Raw genomic sequence first — 15706 nt, forward strand, 5'->3', positions numbered from 1 at the left:
GAAAGGAGCGCATCATCGAGTTAATCGGTTAGAGGGAAAATTGAGGAATTTTGGATTTCACTGCAGAACAGATATTAATGTGCAGAAAACTAAAGTAATATTCAACAGTCTCGGTAGGGAATAGAAGTTTAAATACATAGCGAGACACTGGAAGTGGTGAGGCAATAAGGGCAGGTAGTAACTGCAGATCTGGACCACAAAACTGGAGTAACTAGAAGAAGAATAGTGGAGTGCACTTGGCAGGCATTCTCAGATCAGGAATGGCAGTTTACCAGCATCCCTCAAGAGGAGAGTACATAACAGCTGGATCCTACCAGTACACACCTATGTGGCAGAAACATGTAGGTTAACGAAAAGTGTTCAACTTGAAAATGAATCAGCGAAAATTATAGGTATAAAGTTTTGAAAGATGTGAAGAGAGAATGGGGAAGGAAAGAGGCAAGTTAATGACATCCCAGCCAGTCGAAATAAAGAGCAAATGGGCAAGGCAAGATTACCAATGGTCGGTGTATGGTGGCTACTGGCAAGATCTTCCAGTCATCCATCCAGCTGGGAGGCCTTGGCTTGGCTGTTGTGCTTCTGCCACATGGCGCGAAACCACAGATGTCGTTGCGCGGGTGCGACACGCGCCCATCATTGGTGGAGATGTTAGCGGGGCCAGTGGCGGTGATGACAGCAGCGACGGCTAAACGAACGACCAGCTGTGTCATGGTGTCACCTGAGTGCCGAGGTTGTGTGAGAGAAGGAACATTGCCGGGGGGGGGGGGGGGGCTGCTGCCCCGGGGCTGAACCTTGGACCCTATTAGCTGGCTTTATTGTGTGTACACGGTATTTAACCACGTAGGATGTAAAAATAAGGTATTGGGCTTTTTGAGTCAGACGATGATGGGAAGGAATAAATTTCAACCTATAACCAGATGCTTGTCTGGGAAACTTCTATGTGCTGGCAGATATAAAGAATGTATGGAGAATCATAACAGGATCTGTTACAAGACGCTCTTGTAGATGGCGCCAGCCGTACCGGCAACGCACCCTCCGCTTCCTCCGCTGTCGGAGAAGCAGCCAGCCACCCCCGCAGGCGATGCGCCGATGCGCCGAGCGCACGGGCCCGACGGCCGCTGTCCTCCTCACCCTCTTATGGACAAGTGGCAGACGACTCGGATTCCGCGGCGCCCCCACTTGAAAGCTACGCAGCAGACCCAGCCATGTATTCCTGCTAATCAGACCTATGTAGCCCAGACTGTAATAAACGTTCAATAATCCCCATCTAAAAGAAGTCCTCAGTTACTAGAGTCATCCTAGAATAGACAGGCACGAAACATGGTGTCAGAAGTGTAAAATTACCGCCAACGCCTCAACATGGAGAAGATTCCACCACCTGCGAAATTCGAAACCATTGACAACGCAGCGGAACAATGGAGAGCCTTCAAGCAGAGCTTCACGCTGTACCTCAAAGCAACCAACACAGCGAAAGCACCGTCCGACCGGCAAGTAGCACTTCTTATGACCGTCGGAGGCTCCACGCTTCTTGACTTATATAACACTTTGGACTTCGGGAAACCAACAGGAGCAATACCACACCCAGAATTTGACTACACGCATGTGATAAGCCTTCTCGACGCGCATTTCTTACCGAAGCATAACGAACTGTACTCGCGATACGTCTTCCGCTCACGAATGCAGCAACAGGAAGAGCAGTTCGATGACTTTCTGACCGACCTGAAATTGAAAGCGCGCGACTGCGGGTTCGGGAACGAACGAGACAAATTGATCCGCGACCAGATCGTCTGTGGCATTTACGACGAGAGAGCGCGAGCGGACATTCTAAAGCTCGATGACCCAACCCTCGAGAGAGTTGTCAAAGTGTGTCTTGCTTATGAGGCTACAAAACAGCAAATGAAAGCATTTAAAGAGGGATCAGCTGCAAGCAACAGCGAAGTTCACACTGTGAAAAAGCAGAACCGTCGCAACTATGCCAGTAAAAGTCTAAAAGAAGAAAGGAAATCTCCATTGATGGCGAATCTTCCGAAATGCAAGTACTGCGGAAGGAGCCACGAACGCAAAAGAACAGCCTGCCCAGCTTGGAAACAAGTGTGCCTTAAGTGCAAAAAGCCAAACCACTTCGCAGCAGTGTGCAAAGGCAGCAGGGCAGTGGCTAGTCCGGAGGTCGATATCGACGAAGAGGACATTTTGGCAGTTAAGAGCGAAAATCCCAGCTCAGTCTACACGCTCTTGGAAGTGAACAGAAACAAAGTGAAGTTTCAAGCAGACAGTGGAGCGGCAGTTGATGTGATTACAGCCAAATACGTCCAGCCACAGCAGCTGAGAGCGAGCGCAACGACACTGCGGACATGGAACGGAAGCAAAGTTTACTCCAAAGGCTAAGCCCAGCTTGAGGTCACTGCCAAAAATGGAAAGAAGCATGTCCTGGAGTTCGTAGTTGTTGCTGATGAGCTCACACCTCTCATTGGAAGGAAGACAGCAGAAAGCATGGGTCTCATAACAATCTATTATGATCTGGTAGCTACAGTTAACGCTCCAGAGGAAGACTTCACAAAGCGCATAGTGGAAAAATTCCCAGACGTCTTTGGAGAAGCACTAGGGACGCTGCCGGGAACAGTACATCTGGTAACAAAACAGGATGCAGTCCCGAAAGCGATAACAAGCTGCAGAGTGCCTGTCAGCATAAAACCACAGCTTGAAGAAACCTTGCAAAGCATGGAGAGAAGAGGAGTAATCAAAAGTGTCACCGAGCCAACCGAGTGGGTGAGCCGAATGGTAGTGGCGATGAAGAAAAATGGCGACATGAGAGTGTGCATTGACCCACAAGCGCTAAATGAAGCGTTAGAACGAGAGCGCCACACATTGCCCATTCTCGACGACGGCTTGCCAGAGCTTGCAAAAGCCAAGGTATTTTCAAAACTAGACCTACGAGAAGGTTACTGGCAATGCTGCCTTGATGAAGAGTCAAGTCTAAAGACCACGTTTCAAACGCCCAACGGCCGATATCGATGGCTGCGCCTACCATTTGGGTTAGCGGTCAGCAGTGAAATATTTCAGAAGAGACTTCAAATGGCACTTGAAGGACTAAACGGAGTTCTGTGCATAGCAGACGACATCCTCGTCTATGGAGTTGGAGAAACTGAAAAGGATGCTCTTGAAGATCACGACAGAAAGCTCGAAAACCTAATGCAGAGATGCAGACAGACTGGAATACGTCTGAACAAGTACAAGACGCAACTTCGCATGAGCACAACAGTCTTCATGCGACACGTGCTGACAAAAGAAGGTCTGAAAGTGGATCCAGAGAAAACAAAGGCAATTCAAGAAATGCCTCGACCAACTGATGTCCAAGGCGTACAGCGGTTTTGCGGAATGATCAATTACCTGTCGAGATTCCTGCCCGGAATTTCACGAGTGTTAGAACCATTGAGGAAGCTCACAGTGAAAGACACACCGTGGCACTGGGGAGAAGAACAAGAACAAGCGTTCCAGAAGGCAAAAGATGCAGTGACAAGAGCTCTTATTCTAGCATACTTCGACACGCGAAAGCCAGTTGAAATACAATGTGACGCCAGCGACCTCGGACTTGGAGCGGCTCTCATCCAAGAAGGAAAACCTGTATCTTTCGCCAGCAGAGCACTAACACCGACAGAAAGTCGCTATGCCCAGATCGAGAAGGAAATGCTAGCGATCGTATTTGCATTGCAGAAATTCCATCAGTACACCTTCGGAACAGCTACAACGATCATCAGTGATCACAAACCTCATCAGTCCATCATGAAAAAAAGACTATATCAAGTGCCAAGACGACTGCAAGGTATGATACTGCAAACGCAAAGGTATAACATCAACATCAAGCACAGACCAGGGAAAGAACTACTTCTAGCTGACACGATGTCGAGGGCATTCCTTCCCAACCGCGACAGTGAAAGTGAACTAGAAAGCATCAACGTTGTGAACTACCTGTCAGTGCGCAAGGAAACCCTGGAAAAAATCCGCAAAGCGACGGAGAAAGATGACTTCCTGCAAAAGCTTAAGTCAATCATATTGTCAGGATGGCCACAAGAAAAGCACCAAGTGCCGCGAGACATGCGCGTCTACTACCCATTCTGAGATGAACTCACAGTGGAAGAGGACCTCATCTACAAGGGATTACGATTGCTCATCCCATTGTCTCTGCGCCGTGAGATCAAAGAGAAACTTCACGCATCGCACATGGGAATTGAGAGCTGTCTTCGGCGTGCTCGCGAGTGTGTATTCTGGCCAAGGATGAACACAGAACTGAAGGATTACATCGCAAGGTGTGAAGTGTGTCAGAAGCATGCGCATTCCCAACAACGAGAGACACTCATCCCTCATCCGGAACCGAGTTATCCGTGGGAACGAGTCGGATGCGACCTCTTCGAGCATAAGGGAAAAAACTTTCTCGTTACAGTCGACTATCTCAGCAACTTTTGGAAAGTAGATCAGCTGAAGACGACAACCTCAACCCAAGTAATCCTCAAGCTGAAAGCTCACTTTGCTAGATACGGGATTCCAAGAATTCTGGTGAGCGACAACGGACCCCAGTTTGCGAGCGAGGAGTTTGAAAGGTTTGCGAAAAGCTGGAACTTCGAACACAAAACGTCAAGTCCATCTTATCCACGTTCGAATGGAATGGCCGAATCAGCGGTAAAAACGGCAAAAATGCTGTTGAAAAAAGCGAAAGAAAGCAAGTCAGAACCGCAATTGGCATTCCTAGATTTTCGAAATACACCCCTGCAAGGATTAAACGCCAGCCCGGCTAAGCTGCTCATGGGTCGCCGCACCAGAACGACACTGCCAATCACAGCAAAGCTGCTTGAACCCGAAACGATAAACGTGGCCGGCAAGAAGCAGGCAAGAAGACAACGAACAATCTTTTATCATGACAAACATGCCAAGGGCCTGCCAACAATGAAAGAAGGACAAGATGTGACTGTCAGACCGATTAGAAGCGGACCATGGTCTAAAGGAACCGTGACAAAAAGAGTTGATGACAGATCGCATGAAGTCAACGTGGGAGACAGCGTTCTGAGAAGGAACCTCGTGTTTATAAGAAGCCCACCGAATAGTGCAACCAGCAACAAGGAACAAGAACAGAGAGAACTTGAGTCCGAAGAAGGAAATGCTGAAACGGGAGACAACCAAACCAATGATACTGAACAGCATGAAACCCAGCAGCGCCCTGATGTGACTCGCACGCCGGCACGACCTCAAAGAGCAAGAATGGTCCCAAAGCGACTTCACGATTACCTGGTTGGATGACGGCAAGCTACAAAAAAGGGAGGATGTTACAAGACGCTCTTGTAGATGGCGCCAGCCGTACCGGCAACGCACCCTCCGCTTCCTCCGCTGTCGGAGAAGCAGCCAGCCACCCCCGCAAGCGATGCGCCGATGCGCCGAGCGCACGGGCCCGACGGCCGCCGTCCTCCTCACCCTCTTATGGACAAGTGGCAGACGACTCGGATTTCGCGGCGCCCCCACTTGAACAGCTACGCAGCAGACCCAGCCATGTATTCCTGCTAATCAGACCTATGTAGCCCAGACTGTAATAAACGTTCAATAATCCCCATCTAAAAGAAGTCCTCAGTTACTAGAGTCATCCTAGAATAGACAGGCACGAAACAGGATCTATGAATATGAAGTCAAGAATGGCCAATTCCGCAGTAATAGGCATTAGAGAGTTATAGCATGTCGTTACTGTGTTTACGTTAGCTTAAGGCGAAGTTTGCCCCCTCCAGATTTTTTTTTGTCGTCGAATCTACCATCCTGATGACGTCTACATGTCCACGGGCTAGTTATTCATCGATCACAAAACCCACAGTGCCGGTGGATCCTGCCTGAGCGCGGAAAAACACCGCACGTAAGCACGTTGACGCATGATACAAAATGCGCTCCAGCTGGAAATCTACCAGCTGACCCCGAAGCCATCGCGATGGTTGGCAGGTATGTCATGTGGCACAGGCTGGTATTTTCGCTCTGGTTAGCCGGAGTACGACGACGTAATAAAATTCACGTTCACAAGAGGAAATTTCGCAGGCGATTTCTATGGAGAAAGATTTCTGAAATTTCATTGGCGGTTTTATCAGGAATGCGGCTTTTTTGCCGCTGAGAGAAAACTTTGGCAATATTTTTGAGGAGTACTCTATAACTGTGCGACGCGAAAACATGTTTCCAGCGGTAGCGCCAGTTTGAGCGGCCAAAATGACGAGGTTGTAACGAGTCGGAAAATTTTCACAGTGAGCTTGCGCAGTCGCTCACTTGTGAAAGACCTACAGAGCGAAAGAGGGAGCAAGCAGAGGTGAATGATGGGGATAGACAGAAAATGCTATGGAGGGACATTAAAAGATTGCGAGGAGAAAACCCAAGGAAGCCGGTATGGAGAGAATATGAAGTGCAAAGTCCCTCTCTTGTCGCTGGTCGGCAGAAAACGTCATGGAGGGGCTTTAATGAAGAGGAAAGCGTAGGAAAGTACGGCAAGAGCATCACGAGCAAAGCGGAAGGAGGTACGAGGTCTGTTAGAAAAGTATCCGACCTTTGGCCGCAGAAAAAAAACTTGCAAAACTGGAGCGTTGCAAACCTAGTCACCTTCAAAGTAGTCTACTTGGGACTCCACACACTTCTTTCAGCGGTGGTGGCATTGTGGGAAGTATTCCGAAAAGGCCCTTTCGGAATGGAGTTTAGCTCAGCTGTCGTTGCAGCCATAAGGTTCTTCCTTCTCTGAAATCGCGCTCCTTTCTTGATTTTGGGAACCAGCCAGAAATCGCAGCGGCCATATCAGGAGAGTAAGGAGTCTGTTGAACTACAGGGGTCTGTTTTTTCGCCAAAAAAGTCTGAATCAAGTGCGAGGAATGTGCAGGAGCATTGTCGTGATGGATGCGCCACTTTCCTGTTGACCTCAACTCCGGTTTCTTGCGCCGCACAGCATCACGTAGGCAACGGAGGTCATCCCTGTAGTACTCTTTGGTCATTCCTTGACCCTGTGGAGTGCGTACTCGTGGTCTGCCACACAGGAAGTCAAAGAAAGCAGTCAACATCACTTTCACATAGCTGCGCACTATGCGGGCCTTCTTTGGTCTTGGTGACGTGGAATGCTTCTACTGTGACAACTCGGATCTGGTTTCCGGGTCATACCCGTACACCCAAGACTCGTCGGCAGTGATTATGATGATGATGAAGTCAGGGTCACTGTTTTTGGAATCCAGCATGCCCTGTGAGACTCCAACACGAAGTTGCTTTCGCTCCACCGTGAGCAGCTGCGGCACGAATTTTGCCGCAACTCTCTCCATGGCCAAATCTTCGGTGATAATGGAATGTGCGGAAAAATTTCTCATGTCCACCTCTTCCTCAATTTCTCGGATAGTCACGCGATGATCCTGCATCATCACAGCGTTCAGCTCGGCAATGACCTGGTCATTTCGGCATGTTGATGGCCAATTGTATCGTGGCTCACTCTCCACCGATGTGCGGCCATCTTTAAATCAATTGTGCCACTGCTTGATCTGTGTGCTGCTCATAGCATCGTCACTGAAAGCCGTCTGAATATTCGAATGGTTTTCACTCGGCTGTCGCCCAGTTTATGGCAAAATTTGATGCAGTAGCGCTGCTACTGTCACTCCGCCATTTTCCTTGCAATGAAAAACCGACGAGAGCACTGCGCACTGCCTCACTCAAATGCTGCGTCCCAGCGACTAACGCCATCGGCAGGCGGGAAAAAATTCGTGCATGCACACGAAGGTTCAAGGTCGGCTGATGCAAGCGCGTTTGTTTCATATCCTTCAGGTGTTCGCAAAAAAAAAAATAAAGTCAGATACTTTTCTAACAGATCTCGTATGACGGGGTAGGTTAAAGGTAGGCTGCTGTGGTTTCGCACTCAGTTTACAGGCAGTCATGGGTACCTGAGGGTTGTCTTAAGCGCAGCATCATTCGTCTGAGCATGCTACTGTTCCATGTCGTGGAAAAGTGTGCAGTCTACACTGCAGCCCCTGTACATGAAGGTAAGGAATCTGTATTGCGGAAGATATCAATCCATGTGCTTCAAAAACTTGGTTTCCTCGGACGCGTGTTTATGGTACTGACAAACGTAGCCCTCATGTGAAACAGGCCATTTTCTAGCTGTCGTACACTGCGTTGTGCGTGGTACTGTGCAAATTGATGTGTTTACGCATGGAAACGTTTCAGCGTTTTCTATGTGACATGTGGAAACCGCTGCTGTTGCGGAGCTCTAATGACACACTTTGGCTTTGCAGGTTATCGTGAAGTCCCTGGAAGGATTGGCTGCCGTCTCAGCCTTTCGGCACCTTCGCAGTCTTTCGGTAGCGCTCTGTCCTCCCACCTGTATGGTCGACGTCGATTCGGAGCTGCGTCAACTGCTGCGGGGTCTTCCACGGCTAGAGTATCTATCTTTGGAATTTTGCGGAGGTTTGCGGCTCGCTGGGATAGCAAAACTTTGTCCACAAATCAAATGCCTACGCTTGGCGTATTGCAAAGGCTCGGACCATGACATCACCTTAGACAGTAATGCATTCCCCAACCTGGAAATACTGGAAGTTAGAGCGTCGCTCACTATACGCGCTTATTATGGACTATTTCAAGCTGCTGCCAGAAGGCTGCGGAGGCTTCATTTGTACGGTGACGGCACGTGTTCAGAATTCCTCCGTTTCTGCTGCCTCTGTGTGCAATATCTCTCTTTTCCGCGCCTCGAAGAATTGACCCTGGGAACTGAATTGACTCTCTCGGCGTTAGGACTTCAGCCGGAAGACCTGCACGCTGTGTTGAAGGCGCTGCCCGTGCTGCGTCACCTGCAGGCAGACAGCTACGACCTGAGGCTTTTCTTCGAGAACTACAGTGTACCCCGCGTGTCTCTCTCGTGGTGCGACTGCGTCTTCTGTGCGGTGCATGACAAGAACCGCATTGGGCGTCGCCAATTTGCCACCAAATTTATTGAGTCCCAACTGCGGTAAGGAATTATCACTTCTGAACGTTTTCAGCGTTTGCCTATCTTGGAATGGAGGGCTTCCAAGCGACCTTTCGCGCTGTAGAAGTGCGGGATAATGACCACAGAAGGACGAAGGAGTCGAAAATGATGGTTAACTCCACATTAAGCGGTCGTTTTTAGTTGTTTCGTTGATAAGAATTATTATTTTTTCGATATTTATGTTGTGCACCAGTTCTTATTGCCATGTTGGTGCCGCCATTATGAGTCATGGGAGGCTGCTCAGTGATGAGGATGAGAATCCTGGTCGCATCGTGCCCAAATGCTGGAGTTTCGGTTGGCGCTGCACTCCACTTGAGGGCAGCAGAGCAACGAAGACGTGCGCAAGCTGCCCGATTGAGAGCGCGTTCCGGCTCAGTGCTATGTAGATACAGAGAGGGGGGAAAGACAGGGATGGTATGTAACTTTCTAATTGTATTTCTATTAATGTTATGTAATTGTTCATGTAAAGAGTATGCGTCCAATTTTGCGTTTATATATTTCTACAACAATACAAGGCAATAAAGTTTGGCTCCACGGTCCTCGGCTCTTCATTCTCCTAAACGTTGGTATAGCTTTGAGTTGCCTGCCTGAGCGTTCAGAAAACTCAAACTGGAGTGTTCCGGCTACGTGCGAAGTGGAGAAACAAGGTGAGAAATATTTAGGGGCAATAAAGCTCAGCGGCAACTGCAAGCCGGCGCTCTCACGTTCTTCAAGGAGGATCTTTAAGCGGTTTGCTTCTGTGAGGGGGCTTTCGGAAAGTTGACTCAGGAAATCACCCTTGAGGCGAAGTGCCTGTCCTTTAGGAGGTGTTTTGAGGTCAGATGACTTTTTTTTTTTCAAGGTTTGTAATCTCACTGGGGAGGTGCGTGTTTCCCGGAACGCTTTACAAAATGACGGAGATGTACGTGGTCTTGGCGAATCTACAGCTTGGGTGCACATTCAGTGCGTGATATACATGCCGCAACAACCACTGCAGCGAGGGCGGCTTGCTGCTGCACCGATTTAATTTGTGCACGCGCCACATAGCCTCCAATTAGAATTTAGGGTCGCCGCTGACAAGGCTTAGCAACAAGCTTAGCTTTGGCTGCCTTTTTTTTCCTGGCCCTTTCTAACGTATCGTGCAATGCAGCTGCGGACGACTCCGAGTGGATTGAGGATGAAGCATGGAGAGAAAGTACACCACCACGTAGAAAATAAAATGAAAATTATAAGCAAAAGGAAGGCACAGTGATTGTCCCACTATTGGTGGAAATCTCAACCGTGCAGTGAAGGGATGGTTGTAGATGTATTCGAAGTAAGAGGTGCCGTAGAGGCGGGCTCACGAATAATTTGTACCACCTGGCGATATTAAACGTCTTGACCTTCTGGGGATATGCCTTCGCGACAGGGGCAGAACCTCTGTTCTCCGGCTCGTTAGCAGAGGGCTCAGCTGCAGCGGGCGGCAGGCGGGGCTCTGAGCGGAGATAATTGGTGTTGAGGAATGTACAACCGTCACCCGTGCAGAACATCTGACACATGACCAAGCGATAAACCTTATTTCTCTATACAGTCGTTGCTCATTAAGCGACAGTTCTAAACAGCACAAGAAAATCGATATAAAATTTACCGGCTTATAACCTGGAATAAACAATAAATAACCTTTGTTTAGTGACCAAGAATTGTGTGTCTGTTAGCGAGGCTGCGTAAAAAGAGAAAAAGGGAAAAGGCGATAACAAGCAATCAGTGTAGACAGTGAAAACTATCCGAAGCATGGCAATGTCAAACATCAAAAAAGGCGATCCCGGTCAAAGGGTAATCAAGTCTTAAGAAAATCGCAGACAAGACGGCAGGAATCACCTTCCACAAAAAAGAAACAGCCTACTTGTGTCCGTCCAGAAATCTAAGTTCTTTATCGAGGAGTGAAACCGAGGGTTTGCTGACACACTTCTCTCGCGCTTTAGAAATAATAAAAAAACTTGGATAATCTCTCGCTCCAGTTTTGTCTTTGGCGTATGCAGGAAACATGGTTTAGTTCAAGAGCGGTTACAACTACAGCCCTTACAATGGCATGCCAAGGAATCGCAGAATTTATTTTTAGAGCGCAGCTCTTTGGCGTCCGTTCCTGGGTTTCGCGTCGTCGTCGGCGTCGGCCTCGTAACCAGCTCCGCCCCCCTTTCATCCCCCCAGCGCTATCGGCGTCAGCGGCATCAGTCAGTCGCTGCTATCTCTTCCCTCCTCCCTTTATCGTGTTGTCCGCTTGCTGCGCGCGCTTCTGCCCCCATCGTTTGCCGCTGGGTGTACACGCCGCCCCCCCTCCCCCCTCTTCCTGCGAGTCTCCGGTTGTCAAAGCGCCGGCTCGAACTTAATTCCTTTCTTCGCTCCTCCTCCAATGCAACCCCTGTGCGGTGGCAATCAGAGAGCCAGATCGGTGGCGGCGGATCTGTATAAGTGCACCGCCCGAGCCGAAATTGCGAATACGTGTGAAAAATAAAAAAAAAATTCTGTGATAGCGCATACATGTGTTGCTCGATTTCTTTGCCTCAATCTATCGAAAAGGTGAAACAGCTTATTTGCTGCGCTCAAATTTCGCATTAGGAAGTAACGTAATCGTCGGTAATTTTTTTTATGTTCAAGGTGAGTTCTCCGACGCTGTCCTTATAGCATCTTCCCGTTTGTCCAATTTAAACACTGATGAAGGTGAGGGAGATCTTATAGGTAAGTTTGCTCCTGCATTTTGTGCATTTGATGACGTGCTTCTCAAAGCGTGATTTGCGCTTTCGATCACCAAGCATTGCACAGACCTTTCCAAGCTTGTACGGGACAGAGAAAACCATGTAAACATGATAACTATATTTGCCACCTTCGTAACTCTGTGGGACAACCTGTGAAAATACGGAATAACCTGGCTGTTAACTTCATGCTTCGCTTTTCTGTCTCTTTTGTTTTGTGGAGCAGGGTTTCACAAATGTTGGAAGGAAATGCATTTGGATGGCCATCACTTAATAGGCGAGCTACTTGGTCATCGAAGGTGCGGGCAGGATCTACTGAGAGCTGTCCGAAGATCAGTGCTAGCTACAGCCCGTTTTACCAGCTTAGAATGAGCGCTATCGAAAGGTAGTGCACTTTTCTTGGACCTGGGGTAGCGCATCCAGCACACTTGTGACTCAGAGGACCTGGCGAGGACATCTAAAAACTATATCGCGTTGACGACAGCTAACTCACAGGTAAACTTGTGTCCACATGCCAATGTGTTGTAGACGCGTAGAATTTCAACAGAGGTAGTCACCATGCTGTCAGGTTGCACCTCTTGTAACAAGGCAAGGTAGGTAATCGTCTACGCATTGGTAGGCCTTCCTGGTATGAGTTTCTTGAATTCTTTGGTCCATCGCTGACAGGTGTTACTCGCACAGCTCTTGATCAACTGAGGAACCTTCACATATGCCGTACCTCTGTGCATAAAAGTGATCACTGAAACTAATCGCTGTGGATTGTAGATAGGATTAAAGTATATCCACAAACTTACCGGAACGAATCGCTGCGCTTCATAGCGTTTGTAGAAACTGGCATCGAAGCAATGCGGAACTATGATCTGGTGCGCAGTCTTACCTCCCAGCGCTTACATCGAAAATGCTCAGTTGAGCGGCTGATCACTTCTCGAGGAAATGTTGCAATATCAGCAATGGCAATATTGGAAAACAACTCTTGAAATATACCAAAGTGTAAAAAAAATATCAAGCAAGCCGAAATATTTATTGTAGTTTGAGTGAGTATCTATTATTAAAATAGAGTTCAAAGAAAAGTAACGCAATAGCAATCGATTACGGTTCTGTAATTATTAAGTTACTTTCCTGGGGCGGTAATTGACTACTGTAATCAGTTACATTTTGAGTTGGTGCAATTGTAATCGTTTACTTATTTTCTGTAACGTGTAGCGCGGAGCCTAACGTTTGAGACGATCAGTGCATGTGTCTTGTACGGCGCCGCCCATGAGCATGCGCAGCTCACCCTAAGGGCACAGGATGGAATCACTACTGTGTCTATGCTGGTCGGCGAAGAAGAGCTGCTGGGAGCAGCAAAGTGGTAGCGCACAGTTTCATAGATAACGCAGTTGTGAGATGGCCAACAGCTATTACGGTACGCGTCTAACGTTCAGCAACTTTAATTGGCCATGTAATCACTAACTTTACTGCCAATGCAACTGTCATCGTTTAAAGTGAAGTCTTTCAGATCATCTTCGTGTTTACTTACCTATATAGGAGATAAACTCAAATGGAATACACGAACGTTCGTGCCCGTTTCGCAAATAAATTGCCGGTTGGTAATTAGTATTGTTTCGGGCATTAACACCGACGATATTTCTGACAGTGCTGTTAACGCCGAATTCAGTAGACTCGTTGATTTAGTTTTTCGTGCGGTAGCAGATAGTCGATACAAAGCGCCGTTCGCTCATATAACGCGCATTTTTGTCTCTGCATGGCAAACGAGGTATCAGAATCGCTAAAAAAGGAAGTTTTGGTATCACAAATGGAAGCAACAAAGAAATATGTGCTATTTAGGTCAGTTCAAACTTTTAAGAAACAAATATGTGTCTTTGCCGCCGCGGTGGCTCAGCGGTTATGGTGCTCGGCTGCTGACCCGAAAGACGCGGGTTCGATCCCGGCCGCGGCGGCTGGAATTTCTTTGGAGGAGGAATTCTAGAGGCCCGTGTACTGTGCGATGTCAGTGCACGTTAAAGAACCCCAGGTGGTCGAAATTTCCGGAGCCCTCCACTACGGCGTCTCTCATAGCCTTAGTCGCTTTGGGACGTTAAACCCCATAAACCAAACCAAACCAAATATGTGTCTTTGCTAAGACTTCGGAAAAGAAAATTTACTACTCCACCATTATTCCGGCCACAACCTCGGCGCTCATCAAGTTTTCGAAAATGTTAAGCGGGATTTGAAAATCTCGCGTGGGTGATGCGAGGAAGGCCACGTCCACCTGTGCATGTCACTCCATGTGAATGGTTTGGTTTACTGGGGTTTAACGTCCCAAAGCGACAGAGGCTATGAGAGATGCCGTAGTGGAGGGCTCCGGAAATTTCGACCACCTGGTCTTCCTTAACGTGCACTGACATCGCACAGTACACGGGCCTCTAGAATTTCGCCTTCATCGAAATTCGGCCGCCGCGGCCGGGATCGAACCCGCGTCTTTCGGGTCAGCAGCCGAGCACCGTAACCGCTGAGCCACCGTGGCGGGGCCCCATTTAAATGTTCCACAAAACCACCTTTGTACCGGCCGCGCTGGGGGGGTCTCCGCAGCTCGCTGCCCCAGATGAGGCTGAGCAGAGAAGTTCACGTAGCACTTGCTCCATGCAGTCACGTGCACAGGCAGGCGCCGCCTTGCGCGTATTGTCGCTGTGTGATTTTTGAATCACATGAAATTTCTAAAATTTGTTGAGCTGCAGCACGGAGGGTAATGGTTTCTTTTTCCTGAAATTCTAAATATTGATATGTACGTTACTTAACATCAACATAATCCTGGATGCGCCCGCTGGAGTGAAAAGGCATCTCCCATGTCTCTCCAATAACCCTCTCCTGTGCCAGCTGGTGCCGCCCTATCCCCACAAAACTTCTTAATATCATCCGCCCACCCAACTTTCTGCCGTCCCCTGCTACGTTTGCTTTCTCTTGGAATCCACTCGGTTACCCTTAAGGACCAGCGGTTATCTTGCCTTCGCATTACATGCCCTGCCTAAGCCCACTTCTTCCCCTTGATTTCGACTAGGATGCCATTAACCGCGTTTGTTCCCTCACCCACTCTGTCCTCTTTCTGTCTTTTAACATTACACCTATCATTTTCCTTTCCATTGCTCGCTGTGGTGTCCTCAGTCTAAGTTGAACCCCTTTCGGTAGCCTCCATGTTTCTGCCCCATAGGCGAGTACCGGTAAGATACAGCTGTTGTATACTTTTCTCTCGAGGGATATTGTTTAGCTGCCATTGATGATCACAGAGAACCTGCCAAACGAGGACCGCCCCATTCTTATTCTTCTAGTTATTTCGCTCTCGTGATTCGGATCTGCGGTCACTACCTGCCCTAAGTAGACATATTCTCTTACCACTGCCAGCACCTCGCTACCAATTGTACAGTGCTGTTCCCTTCCAAGCCTGTTGAATGGCCAGTCGCAAATCTTGAACTTCAGCCTATCTGTAATATATTTAAAAAGTTAAGTGTTGTAATTTAAATAACCAACTGGCTAGTGAAATTATTTTCTCCTTTTTTTGCGTCCGCCAGAACAACAGTGTTGTTACTATACCACAGAAGACATCTTTTTACCTCAAAAAGCTAAATATGATGAATTATTGCCGTGCTACCCTGAAACACCTGATGTATGTATAGTCTGCCAAAAATAACCTTTTTGACGAAGATATGGCACATATGCTTAAAAATATGAATTGGGTGAAGTTATCTACGTTATTATATTTAAGGTCAACTGTCCCAGTATAGGTTTCTAAAATTGTGCTCTTCTATCCGCATTTGCTCATTGCTTGTTATTGTCCAGTACTTCTCTGTTAATTTATCATCATTGATTTCTTCGTTGCTTACAACTGTATTAAGCAAAAACGGTTGCTGTGACTTCCTGCTGCTAATTCTGTCGTCTGCTTATGCAGGTCATTTTAAACCCACAACTAACGTCTGGCTGTAGGTCTAAACAGTGTTGCATAGTTTTGGGCAAACCATGGCGA

At 48.0% G+C, this 15706-nt stretch overlaps 1 protein-coding gene across 1 annotated transcript in view; it reads left to right on the forward strand.

Annotated features, from left to right (window-relative positions):
* LOC149325195 (uncharacterized) overlaps window positions 1-9538 on the forward strand; it is a 73984-nt gene extending 64446 nt beyond the window's left edge. Inside the window, exon 4 of the mRNA XM_089562743.1 lies at window positions 8274-9538. Coding sequence (XP_089418869.1) covers window positions 8274-8987 — 714 coding nt within the window. The 3' untranslated portion in view covers window positions 8988-9538. The remainder of the gene's footprint in view (window positions 1-8273) is intronic.
* The last annotated feature ends 6168 nt before the right edge of the window (window positions 9539-15706 follow it).

This window comes from Amblyomma mixtum, chromosome 10, assembly GCF_055824585.1.
Source record: "Amblyomma mixtum isolate Tamu chromosome 10, ASM5582458v1, whole genome shotgun sequence".
NCBI lineage: Eukaryota > Metazoa > Arthropoda > Arachnida > Ixodida > Ixodidae > Amblyomma > Amblyomma mixtum.